The sequence below is a fragment of the Neopelma chrysocephalum genome, unplaced genomic scaffold, assembly GCF_003984885.1.
Source record: "Neopelma chrysocephalum unplaced genomic scaffold, ASM398488v2 Primary Assembly neopelma1_25, whole genome shotgun sequence".
In the NCBI taxonomy this organism is placed as follows: Eukaryota; Metazoa; Chordata; class Aves; order Passeriformes; family Pipridae; genus Neopelma; species Neopelma chrysocephalum.
In genome coordinates, this window is record NW_020897694.1 from 39,884,198 (window position 1) to 39,900,424 (window position 16,227).

At 39.3% G+C, this 16,227-nt stretch overlaps 1 protein-coding gene across 2 annotated transcripts in view; it reads left to right on the forward strand.

The window, feature by feature from the left end:
* The window catches only part of RASA3 (RAS p21 protein activator 3), a 128,591-nt gene extending 113,502 nt beyond the window's left edge, over nt 1–15,089 (forward strand). Inside the window, exons 17-25 of one of the 2 annotated variants that reach the window (XM_027675025.1) lie at nt 786–863; nt 1,412–1,485; nt 2,481–2,528; nt 5,118–5,224; nt 6,155–6,237; nt 9,697–9,908; nt 10,681–10,784; nt 12,484–12,667; nt 13,247–15,089. In XM_027675025.1, the coding sequence (XP_027530826.1) occupies nt 786–863; nt 1,412–1,485; nt 2,481–2,528; nt 5,118–5,224; nt 6,155–6,237; nt 9,697–9,908; nt 10,681–10,784; nt 12,484–12,667; nt 13,247–13,322 (966 nt within the window). In that variant the 3' untranslated portion in view covers nt 13,323–15,089. The remainder of the gene's footprint in view (nt 1–785; nt 864–1,411; nt 1,486–2,480; nt 2,529–5,117; nt 5,225–6,154; nt 6,238–9,696; nt 9,909–10,680; nt 10,785–12,483; nt 12,668–13,246) is intronic. The other variant, XM_027675026.1, reaches the window with a different exon arrangement.
* Nucleotides 15,090–16,227: the final 1,138 nt, after the last annotated feature.

Genomic DNA, 16,227 nt, shown 5'->3' on the forward strand with positions numbered 1-16,227 from the left:
ATTATAAGCCTCTCATGCTCAGAGGAAAACTAAATCTGTCTTAATCTGAACTAGATTTCAGTAAAGCATAATTGTGTGACCAACCTAGAAGTCTGTTTCAGAGCTTTTCATTCCTTCCATCTGGAAGAAAAAAGGTGATCAGGAGAACCTCTGAAGTTCTCAACTTGTCTGTGGTACATGATTAGCAGCTCAACGGGGCTTTATGAATTTTTTCATCATTTTAAAACTCAACTGAGAAGAATTCACCCAGTAAGGGGAAGGGCTATGCTTTTCATTCCAGTTCAGTTTTCTGTCTGTCTTTTGTGAGATTAGACCTAGATGGCCATACTCTAGATGTTTGATCAAAATAAGTGTACCTAAAGCACCACACTGCTATAGCCAGTGATAATTTGGGGTCATTGGTGGTCTGATTAGGATTCACACAGGCAACTGTAGGTGACTGTGTACCTCAATTGTGAATCCTTTAAAACAGTAGAATTCCTGTTCTCACACTTTTTGTCAGCTTCTTTTAGGAGGAAGATTAAAAGCCAAAGCAGAATTTTGAAGGTTTTTGAATAATGTATTACTGACTGAAGCAACTGAACATTTGAAATGCATTCTGCTACCTTTTTGAAATAAAAACTTAGTACTACTGAATGTGTGCTGTCTAACAGCTGTCTGACCTCTGACCAGAAAAAAACCCTGTCTTATCAGCACTGACTTTCCTCCTGACCTACTGCTGTTAACAATAATATTTTCTGTATAAACTGTATTATGATATGCCTGGTTTTGGCTTTGTATTTCAGGCCAATTTCAAGGAATCTTACATGGCTACATTTTATGACTATTTCAATGAGCAGAAATATGCAGATGCCGTAAAAAATGTAAGTAATGCATATGAATGTTCTGAAAATCCTGCTGTGTTGTTGAAGCTGAAGCTTGGAAACCTAAAATATAATACATACTGTTAATAAACCAGGAAACATGCTGAAAAAAGCAGACTCCTGATAACTGTAATGTTCAAGAAACTTTTATCAAATTATATGCATGTCAATCGTAGAATCTCTTTGGATGTATTTCTACTTAGTAATTAGGTTGGATTAATGAGCTGCTGCTTAGAGTTGTGATGTGTGTGCTTTGTAGCACGCTGCAGATCCGTGATGAAAAGTCCAAAAGGAAGCGAAAGATAGGTATAACAAAGGAGAAGCACAAGAAGTGTTGATCATCTGCAGTTTTTCTGCTTAAGAGCATGTGTGCTATTTTTAGTTTACAACCCAGGAAACCTCCCAAATTCCTCAAGCTTCTGCCATTACCTTCTGTTTAACTCCTTTTACAATACTTTCTGTAGCTCTGTGCTGTACAAATGTTAAAGATTTTTATTTGGGTGATGTGGTCCTCTCATTTTTATATCTGCTTTTTATTTGCCTCTTAGTTTCTAGATCTAATTTCATCTTCAGGAAGAAGAGATCACAAGAGCATAGAGCAGCCTATATTGCTTAAAGAAGGGTAAGTATGTATGTGCAACAAAACCCTCTACATGTGTGTTTGCCACCATTCTAAGGCAGCTGTCTTGTCTTCTGCCACCTCTGTTACGTCCATGCATTCAGAGAAGAATGTAGGAAAATTCTTGTGTTGCTGTTTCTGTTCTCTGTGGTTGCTATAGCTGATTTTAATGTATTTTCATTTGATTTAAACATCTTAATTTAATTGTGTTTTGAAATAAGTGGAGGAAAGAGAAGCCCATAGAATTTAATTAGCTCGGCTAAGGCAAAATAAACTTAAATCAGCTTTGTATTAAAATAGTGTTGATTTTTTTTCCTGAACTACAGTGAACAAAAGCTGTAAAATTCCAGTGTGAAGACAGATACTGAATATCTTAATGAGGGCAAAGCCTGCATATGGAATTTGCTTTTGCTGCCCTATAAGATCCATATGCTAACCATTATCATGGCCATTTCTAGGAAAATTTGAGATGCACTTGGAACAATTTCTCATTTTAGTACCTTTCCTTTTTTGGGAAGCATGTTCCATATGCTGTATTAGTTTTAGATACCAATTGTTGACATTTTTTGTGTTGCAAAACTGAATAATTAAGATCATCGAAGTACACTGTGGAAACAGCTTGTTTGAGCTGGGAGGAGGAAAGTAAAGAAAGCCAAATTCTTCTCAGCACTCAATAAGCTGAAATACTGCTTGAAAGTAAGCTTTCATGGTCACTTTAAGTAATGCAAAAATCAGATATTTGGTGAAAACATGACTGCCTCATCCAGTTAACCTCGACAGTTCACTTTACTTCTCTGATAAGCATCTGTCCCTAGAAGCAATTTTGTCTATTTTAATTCTGTACATGCATTTATCATTCTTTTGTTTTTCAAAATAAATTTATAGTTTGTAACATTTTCCCTCTAACTCTAAAACATTTTTTCTGCCTCTGTCTTTCTTTTGCTCCTGTCTGATTTTTTTCTGTCTTTTCTTGCTCGGCCTGTGGCTGCTGTTGTAAGGACTCTTAAACTAACAGTAAAGAAAGTTGATGGTAATAGTTCATGCAGGTAAGATGGTAGAGGCAGTTGCTGCTTTGCTGTAGCTACTGGCTGACAGCATGTCCTGTGCAGCAGTAGACTTGTCTGACTTAAATTTGGGGAGGAAGTACTCTGTTTAACAGTCCTGAAATGCCTGTGTAAACCCAGCAGAGAACATTTTGTTATCTGTTTCTTGATGTTGACCTTTTTTTCTTTTTCCTTAAAACAAAAACCTGCTGTAAATAGAGAATAAAGGAGTTTTATCTGTAAGCAGAGGCTCCAAGAAGCACTGTATGGATCCTGATGAACTCACTGGAAGTGATTAAGAAGAGACCATACATTTTCTAGGCACTTCTTAAGTAGTATTCATGCAAATTGTTCTCAAGGTTAAGGAGTGGCCTTCAGCAGTCTATTTTTCCTAATGCTTTGCATTATTGTCATGTTATGTCATGGGAAGTGGGTGGGAATTTTCATAAGCCTTTGATTCTTCTTTAGATTGAATGGCTGTTTAGTGGGATTTCTATTTGTCTTTGCGGTGTTTTTACTTGCATATGTACTTTTGAATGAGTGTGCACTACCAAAGGTTAGGCATAGGCACTTGGGTTTGCTGGCATCAGTATGGCCATCGCTGCCTAACAGCTGCCTGCCTGGTTCTTTTCAAAAGGAAGAGAATTAAAAGGAGAACTAGTTGTTTTTGTAGGTGAAAAGGGCACATTGATGCTTCCAAGCAAGGCTAAGGCAGATCCAGACTCAGGTCTACCATAAGTATGAGAAGAAACAGAATCTCCAAGCAACCCATACTTGAAATGGGTTTCGTCTTGGACTTTTTCTCCCTTTGTGCTTCTGTTTGCTCTGACTTCTCACACATTGTGCAATTGTTAGAAACAAAGAAATCAACCTTGTAACTTCTGTGACTTTGACTGCTTTTCGCCTGTCTCTGGAAAATTAGAGCACATTCATCTTGTGGCTGTGTCAATTATAAAGGATTTAATTAGGAATGTGCTCTTAGCTCTGCTGTATGGAGTTTGCGTTTTTCAAAGAGGGAAGGCTCTATAGGAGTTCTCAGTTTTAATTCACCTGTTAAGTGTTGGCATGAGTAGGATGAGAAACTAACTTAAAGAGTATGTTGTCAAAGGCTCTTCCTTTGAAATTTGCCTTAACCTTGATGTATGAGGGCTACTGCCAGTGGGGATGGGTGATGACCTAAATCACATGGTTTAATTCAATATTTGCCAAGTATTCCAGGATTAAGGACCAAGGCAGTAACTGTCTGACCATTTTAAGAATGAGAGGTGTGTAACTAGAACCAGTTAAAAAAAAATCTGTTGCTGTTTACAGTCCTTGTCAGCTTTTGCCCACACCGCTCAGAATGAGCATCAGGCACCAGCCCAGCTGGTTACAAAACAGTTAAGGTCTGAAGGAACTTGGGTTTCTGTTTGAGCTTTAAATAGACCTGCATTTTGGTCAGATGTATTGTAGTTGTTTCTGACTGAAGATACCAGAAGCAAGAAGCAGTATTAGCTGTTCCAAGCTTTTTAGCTCTGCTATTGAAAATCTTCAACCAAGTAATTGACTGTTCTCTTTGTGTGCTCCTTGTGCTGTATAGTGCCTTCCTACTTGATAAAAACTACTCTGTAGTAAGTAGTTTTTACTCGCTCTATTATACAGTTCTATATTTGGCACAGTAATTAATATAATGTGTAGAGTAGCTGTTATCAACTCTCTATTGCATATGCATACACGTTTTTATCCATCAAAAGTGATGCTGAGCAGTCTGAAGTCACTAGGCTTTCCAGAGTCACCTTGAAGCTTTTGGATTGATTTAGTGGATTTTAGGAAGGTGGTGGATGCATCATAGTTTCTTATAAACTCATTTAAGTTTGAAATAAATTAAAACTGACAACTCACTAAATGAACACCCTTCATCTGCCAAAACAAAAGGGGAGGTGGTATCTAGTTTTCAGCCATCAGATTACCTTGTATGTTACTGAAAACACGTTTCCAAGTGCAGCATCAATGTGAAATTGCAATGAAACTGTGGAACATTCTGATTTTGTTTCTAGAGCTTGAGAGTGATTAAAGCATGTAAGGGTACAGTCCCTCTGCTCCAGAGGCCTTACATACGCCTTTTAATTACTAAACATATTCAAAACTTTTTGAGCTTTCTTACAGCTTTTAAAAAAACAAAACAATAAAGCTTGTAGAGTCAACAGGTCAAGCTTAGCAGAGCAGTACTAACCATATTCTGCTTTTTTCTGCTGTACTAGGAAACTGTTTAGCTGTATTTATAACTGCAGCAAGAGCACAAATTGCAGTTCAGCCAACTAACAAGAGCCCTATGTAGGCTACAAGTCAAGTTTCATGTCTTGCCCCTTATCTAGATCTAAAAAAAGGACAGACTTAACTAACACATGCACTAAACCTATCCAAATGTGACTCCTTTCCTTGCCAAGACAAGACCTCAATAATTAGAAGAGTGTCCCCTCCTTAAGCTTTGCAAGTGCCATAACATGTCCGTGTGTGTATATATATATACATCTCTATACATAAATATGTATTCTATATCTATGCATATATTTATATCTGGTGTATTGTAACAATTGGTGTCCTGTTTATTAGGTTCATGATCAAGAGAGCACAAGGAAGAAAACGATTTGGTATGAAAAATTTCAAGAAGAGATGGTTTCGCCTGACAAACCATGAGTTTACCTATCAGAAAAGCAAAGGTAACCAAGGTTTGCCAGTCTTCTTCTGATACGTTATAGCAAAGAGTAAACATAGGGATTGTGTATGAACAGAAGACTGAGATCTAGATCTGTGACTGTAGAAGGTACAGTGCAGGCAAGTCTGTCAGCCTGTATGTTCTTGCCCTTTTTTTTAGGATATCTGTATAGACTGTTAGAGAAGCTTCTTGGATAGCAAAGTACCCTGTAAGTCAGCAAAGTATTTGATAACATTTGTGTAATATCAACTTCATTTGTAGGTTTCACGGTTGCTGAGTAGATTGTCCTAGGAAACAAAACTTGCAAACTTTACTCTGGGATTTGGGTTTATACTGAACATTCTGAAGTGCATCTCAGCTTGCTCTCATAAATTCTGTAGCATTGGCACAACTGCATGCAGTACACAAGGATTTGCCTGGAACCTTTGAACTTTCAAAAAGTGTTCGTTTAATGTTGCCTAATAGCAAGGATTTTGCTTTTTGAAAATTGCTCCTATCTGTTCAGTAGTACACAATAAATACCACTTCCTTCCATCACAGGGAGTGGACAGATAAGGAAACATGTTCAGATCATGCCAGTCATTATTTCACACTCAACTTTGAGATCTTACATCACCACCATCCACATAGTTCAGTTCAGCTGACAGGAATGATTTCTTTCATTGTCACCTTTTCAGTACATATACTGCATCCTGCTGCTGTAGTCAGTTTCTGAGGTTTGTTAGTGTAAGGTAGTACAGCTGAAAACAGAAACGAACTTAAGACAATACTTAAGGACCATGCTAGCAAATCCCTGCTGAGGGGAAGATTTTCCTCTTTTTTTGTGCAGTCAGAATGATCTTCAAAGAAACTGAATCAACCCTTAGAATAAGGGCAGAAGGTGAAGTTGAATTGTGAATAAGTTGCTCATTATCTGTGTCTGTGTGTTCTGCAGGTGATCACCCTCTGTGTAGCATTCCAATAGAAAACATTCTGGCAGTGGAAAGACTGGAGGAGGAATCCTTTAAAATGAAAAATGTAAGTAGGTCATCTTCATTAATGTATTTGTTAGGCTGCTCTAGATCCACCAGCCTAGTCACCCTTTTCCCTTCTGTAACCTGGATTGGATTTCTATTGAAAGATATACAACCACAGCTGCTCGTTCTGTATATAGTAGCAGGAGTTTCCAAAAGTACAGCCCATTCAGATTCTTAACAGCCCAGTCAGCAGTCTTTGGATTTCGTGATCTGCAGCACACTCGGTACTGACTGCTGCTGATCAGCTGTCTGGGCTCTGTAATGTCAGACACAGGTAAGATGATCGAGTCCCTGCCCTTTCTGTCAGACTTCTCTGTTGGGAGGGATCTGGCTGCTTATAATTGTGAAGGATCACAACTTCTTTATTAGCTATCAGGTTTCTTTATTGGTTAATGAAAGTACATATGTGTGTATATATATAACTATATATTGAATTTGGGTTAGGTCATATGTCAAAAGAACATCTGTGCTGTGCTAGTATGGTTTACCATTCTGATTACCACATTAAGGAATAAAATACAGCTGTATTTCTCATGCATGGAACACTACCGCCAACTTTTGTGTGCAAGACATACCAGCCATTGTGTAAGAACAGAGTTGATCAGTTTGGGTGATGTTGGGAGCCATACACCTCTGCCTGTAAAGCTGTATTTAAAAATAAGCAAAAAAAACAGCTCAATGTTTTTTCCAGTTCTAAACATGCACCTACTACAGACTTCTTCATACACATAAGTGGTTGTTACTTCTAGCTTTTTCTGCTTTTTAGTCTTTCCTGCCATCTCTTCTACCTCTGGGCACTATGCAGGGCAGTGCTCAAATCTGCCCTAGATATCAGGTTCCTCAAACAACAGCTCTTCATTAAAGTGAAATACAATTCTAGGCTCCTCAGTATTTTCCCAGTTTCACATACTATTTTGGTAGCATATCTCTCCCTGTTAAAACCTCTGTTAAAAAGTTTCAGTTCCACTGGCTTCTCGAACATGTCTCAGTTGTACTGTAGTTTGCTTTGGTGTTTGTAACTCAACTACATAGGCAAAACCCAACCAAGCTGCAAAGTAATTCTCAAGCTATCAGAAGGCAGCTATAACATGTGATGAACTGTTGCCAGCTGTACCCTGCAAAGTGACTTGATTGACCTAAAACCAGCCACATAGTTTAGATAAAACTCACTGTCTGTAGAGGGCAGCTGAGCTATAATTCTGTAACTTACACTGAGTCTACTGAGCTAGACTGAGCATCCAAAATATGCCTGTATTGTGAAGGTTCATTATGGGAAAAATATACCTTTATTGTTAACATCAGAAGCTGTGCTATTTTGGTTGCTTAAATTCAGTATTACTTATGAAATGAAGGTGACTACATCTATTCTGGAAAGTAAGGTTCAGAGTTTCCATAAGCAGTAGGGTTACCACCTTCTTGTGCTAATATATTCCCCCTTTTTTTTGCCATACATAAATAGAATACTGCAGCAAGAACAGAATTCTCAAAACACCACAGCAGATGTACTTGCAATGGATATTCCATCATGAGTGCTAAGTGTGATTAAAGATTCGCGTTTTCTATAAATATTCTCTATGAATTTGTGCTCTGAATTGCATCAAGTGTGTATTTCTCACTTATGATAAATCTGCCTGTCTGGCAGTAAGGCCAGTAGCCTTCATTGCTCTTAAGCACAGTTTGGGGGGATGTGAGGATGGCTTTAAGTACTGTGCAGGTCTTCTGTGTTGTTCAAGAGGCAGCTGGTGGTTTTGGTAGTGTTAAAGGTCTTGCAACCACTTGAAATTCTTGGCTTGGTTGTGGGCTTCTCAGTAACAGTTGCCATATGTTAGTTCACTTCTGTTGGTATCCTTTTACACAAAGCCATACTCCTTAAATCTGTTCCTTTGTTGCAATGCAGGAGGCTCCATTTACCCCAGCATAACATTAAAATTCTTTTCCCTATAGTTTTGTGTTAATAGAGGGTTGAGCTGCACGCTCCTATCTTCCTTGTTCTTCGTTCCCTGCTTCCCAGACTCAAGTTGACATTTATGTCCTGAAAAATTGTATTAAAAGGACTTTCTTTGGCAGTTCTGGACTGATCACACTAAGCAGCTCCTACACTGCCATTGTGTGTTGTGACTTTCTAATTATTGTCTGATGCATTTACGGATACTAGATCCAGCAAAAGGGCTGTTGGATTGTTCCCTTTCCTGTTAGAAAGACACTGTGGATAAAAAAGCCCTATTCGTTGACAAAGTAGCAAGTATATTTGTAAGCTATTTCAAAGGATGTTACACATGAAAGTGTCACAAAGGAAGGATTGCACTTAGTACCAGTCTGGGACATTCTCCTGACCAGCTAGGTGCAGAATTCAGACCAATGTTTCAGGTCTTCGTAATAGACAAAGGTCAGTTTCAGTTTTGGTGTGGGCTTTGTTCTGTGTTGTGGTTGTTTGGTGGTTTGTTTATATGTTTTTGTTGGTTGGGGTTTTTTGTGTGTGGGTGTGCCTCTCTGGTTTTCTTTTTAAAATAGCACAGAAAACCAGCTTTTTGGAAGATTATATTCCTTATGATATGGGCAAGGTAATGTCTAATCATTTGAATAATCACATGAAGAAGTAGAGGGGGAAGGATAATTTAGGAATACCTGAGACAGAGAAGAAAACACATTAAAATTAAGTATTCGCAGAAGCTAGAGGAAATGAAAATGGTTGATATTTGTCTTTCCAAAATTTGCAGTTAAGATCACTAACTTGAGCTGAGTGCATGATCAGTGTAATCAAGCAATAAGGCTGTGCATCAAAAACTTGCTTCTTCAAGAGGAGGAAACTAAATGCCATTTTAGGTTGCAAGCTGTTTTGAACAGGCCGGAGAGCTCTAGTTTAGATTTTAGGTGGCCAACCCATAATACAGAATACTGTGTAATTATTTGAACCATCTGATGTTCAATTAAAGAGAAATATTATTGGGATTTTCTAATAGCAGCTATAGTTGGAAACAGAAGCATGGACATTATTGAAAGCCAAGAGTCACCCTGAATAGGTATTAAAAAGACTAGAGAAATGGCAATGTTAAAGCAAAGCTGTTCTCTAAGGCTGCATCCAAACTCTTGATTTTCTCTTTTCTGTCTCCTGCTGACTAGCATTTCCTTTTAGACCAGCACTGGGTTCCTCTGTCAGCCTTCCAAAACTTGGAACTGCAGCATTACTAAAATTGCATCCCCAAGGCTGACAACAAATCTTTTTGAGGCCCAACCATCAAGTTGATATTAGCTGTTTGTAAATCATCTCCTACAGGAATGGTATCTTACTCCTTGTACCAGGTGAAAGGTCTTGTTCTTTTAAGGGCACATTTGCTGCTTAGTTTTGTGTCGAAATCTATTTATCAGTGCATTCTTTCAGTATGCTGTGTTTTTCCTCTGATAAATCTTCACTCTGAATCTAGTCTTAGGTTCATGGATTCATTCTGTGACTTATTTGCAGATGTTCCAGGTGATCCAGCCTGAAAGAAGAGTCCTGTATATCCAAGCAAATAATTGTGTGGAAGCCAAGGACTGGATTGATATCCTCACCAAAGTTAGCCAGTGCAACAAGAAGCGCCTCACGGTCTACCATCCCTCTGCCTATCTAAATGGCCACTGGCTTTGCTGTAAAGCTACTGCAGACAATACTCCTGGCTGCACACCCTGCACAGGGTAAGGATTGGTAACATGCCAGTAGTCCGGGTCCTGCCCTGGGTGTGCATGTCTCTGCAGGGTGATTTGCAGGTATGCAGGTACCAAGAAGATCTGCCAGGTGTGCAGGTGTCATGGTGGTTTCAGAGGCCATTTTTATTGGTGTTTCTGATACTGTCAGTATCGGCATGTCTTGGTCAAAATCTTGGCGTTTTTAGAGTTAAAGACAGTGATAGGAGTCGACTGTGGGATAAGATACTTTGATTCTGATTCACCCATCATTAGTAAAATCCCTTCAATGTCCTGTTTGCAAATTCCTGGAACAATCGTGCTGATAGATTTAGTTCTAAACTGAACTTTTTCTAAGGGGCCAATTCATGCTCTCTGATAAATGAAGACATACTGTCTGGTTTGTAGGAAACAGTTTTCATCTAAACTGAGAGAAGTAAGAAGTCTGTAGTGGTAGTTAGTCTCAGAATGTAAGACTCGGATGGTTGGAAGTTCAGTGCTTTGGCTCCTCCATCTGGTTATAGCAGACTAATTCACCAAAATATCTGGAGATTGATACAGTCTTTCCTTTCAAGTCAGAGTGAAAGCGTGCTGGATAAATACAGGCATAAAGAAATTTGAACTTGTCTACTTCTTTGGGGGAATATAGAAAGTTTTGGGCTCTATTGCACACAATCTGCTGGCTTTCATGAGTACTCACTTTTACTTCCTTGTTAAGCACTTTTTTTTGCCATTATGTACTGTTTAGCATATAACTTCTACTTCTGTTCTTGATGCCTTGCAGAGGCCTGCCAGCAAATATACAACTGGACATAGATGGAGATAGAGAAACTGAGCGCATCTACTCTCTTTTCAACTTGTATATGCCAAAATTGGAGAAAATGCAAGGTGAGAATGAAAGATCATTGCATCTCCAATACACTTACGAAAGCAAAAATACCCGTGAAATGTTCTAGCTAGACTAGCCTTGCAAGTCACATCCAAGAACACAGTGGCCATTTCCCTTGTTTCCCCTTCTGTTGTCTTGAGGCAGTTGTGTGAATTATTCTTGGTGCAGTGTGCAGTCTCATGGTCTGTTAGAAGTTCTTTGCGTAATAACAGTTGTTTGAAATATGGTCTTAACCACATCATCCTAAAATAGCATAGACACAGAGCATTGCTTGGATGCTCTGAATTGCCAAATCACAGCCAGCACTGAACCAGAAGTTTACAGATCCTGACAAGAAGCAAAGTTGAGGTTTCAGTGGAATATGGTTTTGTGTTACCAGAAGTCATGTGCACATTCCCTGATTCAGATCTCAAGAACGGGCTGGATACAAATGGTTTCTTCAGGAAGGCTCTTTTTGAATTACCTGTCAAGGATGACCTGTGGATGTCTGTGAAATGTTGAAAAGTGGAGTTTTGCCTGGGAAACCCTCAGGAGCTGAGAGGAACAGAGATGTGATGTAAAGGAAAAAGAAATAAGAGACAGCAGAGGAAGTTGGTACTAGTAGGCATGCCAAGAAAAGTATCCAGTGTACACAGTGCCAGACTTGAAATCCCAGTTTAGCACAGGGAGTGGTGGGGAAGCCTTCACTGTGGCTCTGATCTTTAAATAGGACTTCATTTTATAATATGAGATAAGCCAGTGGTGTCAAACACACAGATTGGAAAGCACTTCAATCTGTTCCTGGCTACTGTGCAATTGCAAACTTAAGATTACCACCACTTCCGAACTGTCTGAACCAGTGCCCAGCTTTCCCCTGTTCTGAATCCTCATTACCAGAGCCAGCATCAAGTTTCGGTGTTGGGAAAAAGGACGCAGGTCTGGTGCAGACAGTGCAGCAAGGGGAAGGGAATTTGAAAGCTGCAACTGAGACAGCAGTAAAGCTAGAAAGCTAGGGGAAAAGAGAGACAAAGCAAAATATTATCTTTCCCCCTCGGCTACAGTGCAGGAGTAGATCACACAAGGAATATATTACAAGTGTTCGCATGTAGTCAGTGTCTGTATATCTTAGCCAGGAAGGTTCCCTGTTAAGATCAGAAAGTAGTGTAACTTTCCCCTCTGAATATCTCATTAAGAAGGCAGTAATCATGGCATGTTATGCTTATGCTTATTGTATGCATCTTTTAGGGGTCGTGTGGTAAAACATAACTTCTTCAGCCTGTAATGGTTTGGAATTCAGTCTGTACTTGCTGCTTAAGGAGGGAACCTTTCACAAGTGAATACTTGACTTTGCCACTGTGCTGCAGGGTTGGCCTGCTCAGAGTCAGGCTGGTGTCAGTTTCCAAACTGTGCATGGGGTGCTGCTAAATGGCCATTGACACGAAAGCATCGCCTGTGCAGTGAAGGAAAACTTCCCACCAAGCCAGTTGCTGTCCTTTCTGTATGAGATGAAGAGGAGGGAACAGGCATGGGACAAGCCTCTGTGTCTACCAACAGCCCAGCAAAAGGACAGAGAACTTCTGTAGATGTCAGCCACAGTGGTCATACAGAAGCAAACCAAGGAACTGTATGAACCCCAGAACGGAGTATTTTTAGTCTGCATGTGTTACTCTTTTCCCTGCTGCCTGACATCTATTCCTGTACTTTATTTTTTTTCTCCAGAGGCCTGTGGCAGCAAATCTGTGTATGATGGACCTGAAGAGGAAGAGTATTCTACATTCATCATTGATGACCCTAAGGAGACGTATAAAACACTAAAGCTGATTATTGAAGGTGTTGCAACTTTAGAGCAGGAGCATGCTCAGTATAAGAGGGATAAATTTAAGAAGACAAAGTATGGAAGCCAGTAAGTATAATGGGTGTTGAAACAGGGGAACAGTCCTGAGAAATGGTATTTCCCTTTCTTATGTTCTGACCTTCACCATATTTTGTCCAAAGAAGATCCTGCAAATACATGCAAAGTAGGACTATGACTTAGGATTGATATCACCGTATTTTAAAGAACTGTAAGGAATTTTTAAATGCTTGGGTTTTATGCAGTTTCATTAATTTTAAAAAAAGTGTGGATTTGTTACATTGTTGGTTTTAAAATTTGAACATCAACTGAGCACTTAATAACAGAAGATAAATGTATTTACCAACTTATCTTGGAGAGTTGGTTTAAAAATGGGAAGAGTGGTTGATACAACCACATGAATCTATTTTGTGTACGCATAAATAAAGCATTCTGCATATTGCTGACAAAAAAGAGGATCAAGTCCATCAGTCAGTTCTTCTAGGTGAAGTAAGATGCAGCATTATCCTTACAATTATAATTTTGAAAATCAAACTTGGGGAAAAAATTTTGTCTGTTCCACTTTCTGCTCTGAGATTTTCATGTCCTGACAGAAAAATTTATAGTACTTTTTTTTCTTTTTTCTTCTAGGGAACATCCCATTGGTGACAAGAGCTTCCAGACATACATCAGGCAACAGTCAGAGATCTCAGCACATTCCATATGAAGTACAAAGGAAATCACAGGACAGTGCTGAAGGGTTGATCAGTGAAGCTAAATAGCAAAACAAAAGGGAAGCCACACATGTAGCAAAATGTATGGATAAGTGTCAAGCTTACAAACTTTGAGACTTGGTAAACGTATTCTCTTTTCAAGAAACTGTTATAATATTTGCTATGCACTTTATTCATCTGGTTATTGACAGATGATAAAACTCTGCCTTCTAGGCAGTTGTTGTCATGTGTATTTTTGAATTTGCTTTGGTTTCTCGGAATCTAGTGATCAGTTCAATGATCAAGGTGTGTGGACTTCATCTTGACAACTCCCATGCAATTCCTTATGTTTTGGAAACCAAGCATGCTGCTAGTATGCAGCATTTTCTAGAATGGTTGTTTGTTACTGTTTTTTGTTCCTGATTAATGTATATTATGCCACACCCCTGCGTGCTCTCTTAGGAAAAGCGTAGTAGCAGTTTACTTTTAATGCCTGCATTTAGAAAAGAAGCAGAGAAAAAACCCTCTGGTGTAATCTCTTGCATTGTAGCTTGTATTCTGAGCAGGCCAAGGAGAAGGCCTTTTGTTTTTACAGCAGCGTAATTTTTGCTAACCGTGCACAGTTTTTAATAGAAATTCAGATCTGAATGGTACTCTTGATATTTTTGAGATACTAAGTCATTTCTCCAGGCACATTCAGCAGACTGGTTTTGAAGATGCAATCTCAGCGGTATAATAAAACTGCCTGTCATAAATATGAGTAAGAAAGAAATGAACTCATGTCAAAGCTACTTGTGTCTCTTATGCAGTCCAGTGAACGGTAATCTTTGAAATTCTGCCAACTGAAAGGCAAAGTAAGCTGGTTTTGATGACCTTTTACCACCACAGTGAGAACAGAATACAAATCTGGCAGATGAGACACGCTGATTCCCGGGCACAAAAGCAGTCAAGATAGGTTTTCTCTGGAAGGTTGTTTATGTACTGGAGTCCATGCTATCCTAGTACCACTTGCTTTTCTGGAAAATAGATTTCTACTTTTCCAAAAATATTTTTAAATACTTTTTAAAAGAGATTTGTTAAAGGATATTTAGTATATTAACACACATAATGGTAACTTGTTCATATTCTGAGGGTAGTGAAAATGGAATGAGCTGTGTATCTCACTAATACCAACAAAAGTCATTAAGAAGGGGAATAAAGATCTGCTAAATATAAAATACATATTTATGTATGCTGTTTAGTTGTACACCGTATTTTTTCTCTGTGTAAGGGTCTGATAAACAAACATCTAGCTTTGATGGCTTGGAAGCCTGCATGATGAACTTTAGGCCAGTGTGGGGTAGAAGCTAGTACTGGTTTTAAACTGAATTGGATCAGCAAGCATTGAAGGGTTAGTTTAATGTGAAGATGTCGGTGTCTTTGCTTCAAGTGTTACAGAGTAATTCTTAACTGTGTCCTCATTGCATCTGACATGATTTAAGATGGCTGAAATACTTTGAATGCCTCTGTTTGTTAGTGATGCTCTTAGGAATGAGGTTTTCTTTTTGTTTGCATATATGGTAGACCACCTCCTAGTAGATGATATATTCATTTTCACCCAGCAGACTGGGGAAAGGGAAGTAATGATGCATTGCAAAGATGCATTTTGGACTCCAAGCTTTTAGCTGCCATGAACTGCAATTTTTAACATGTATTTGTAACTTAATATTGTTTATAAAATACTAATGACCTGTAATGTGTGTTCTACTTGCCAATTAAAAGAAATGTTTTATTTCTGAAAACCGTGTCCCCATTTGGAGTCTCTTTAAATTCACAGTGGCCACCAGTGTGCCTGTTGGCACAGCATCTGCTGTTCAGAGTTGGACCATGGATGGAGATCTTGTGAGTGTAAACCAATCTCTGTTTGGGCTGCTGAGTCCCATCCTCTCTCCTCTTCCCATCCCCACCCACCCTTTTCTTGTCAGTATTGCACCAGTGAACCAGACTGGGCACCTGAGCCAGCGATAAACTGCTCTAGCAAAGAAAGCAGTTATTGCTCAGCTAGATCAGCATTTTGAACTGGTTCCTTGCGTTACTGTGCAGCTGTTGCTGCTGCAAGGGAGAGGTGAGGCCATATTAAAAGAGCAAGAGGAAAGAACTGAGAGCACAACACCCTTCATGCATATCGATTGGCTCATGGACCTATGGACCCACTACCATCCTGATTAGGACCTGTTCTTTGACAAAACCATGGACATGCTGAGGTTTGTGCAAGTCAGACTTCTGGGGCTTACCAGTCCCCTCTGGATACTCGTGTGCATTGAGCTTTGGCTCTGAGATGTTGTGTGACAAGCTGCACACACTGGTTCTGTTGGGGAATGTTTGCAGAAAAGCTGGGAAACCTCCCTTTCAGGATAGAAAGCTGGCTGGCTTTCTGTGAGCCAGTTGACTGGCTCATTCAGGGTGTGTTCATTCAGCTTATGTTCAGGGTTCGTTCCACCACTGTAGCAGGTGCTGTATCCAGAACACAGGCATGTACTTCCGAGAAACCTGGGGGAAGAGCTGCTGTAAGCAGTAGTGGTTTAACAGATAAACACACATCCAGGAACAAAAACCAAATTGATGGTGAAGACACCTCACTAGTGTCTTGGTGAAGGTGAGCTTGACCACAATTGCACAAGTGTGGGTTTTTGCTGAGGAACTGTAATCCTTGTTTTAAAAACAAAGTTTTACGTAAGATGAGGTTATAAACTGACACAGGATTTGTGAGAAATGAGCAGAGCTAAATGCAAAGCTATTGTAACATCATTCCCAGGTCTGTCTCTTTTTCACTTTCTCTCATCCGGTATATACAATCATTTTGTTCTCCTGGTAACATGTCTAAGCTTAAGTCAATAGGAAATCTTTGAAAGCTACTTCTCTTATGGCATAACACATTTG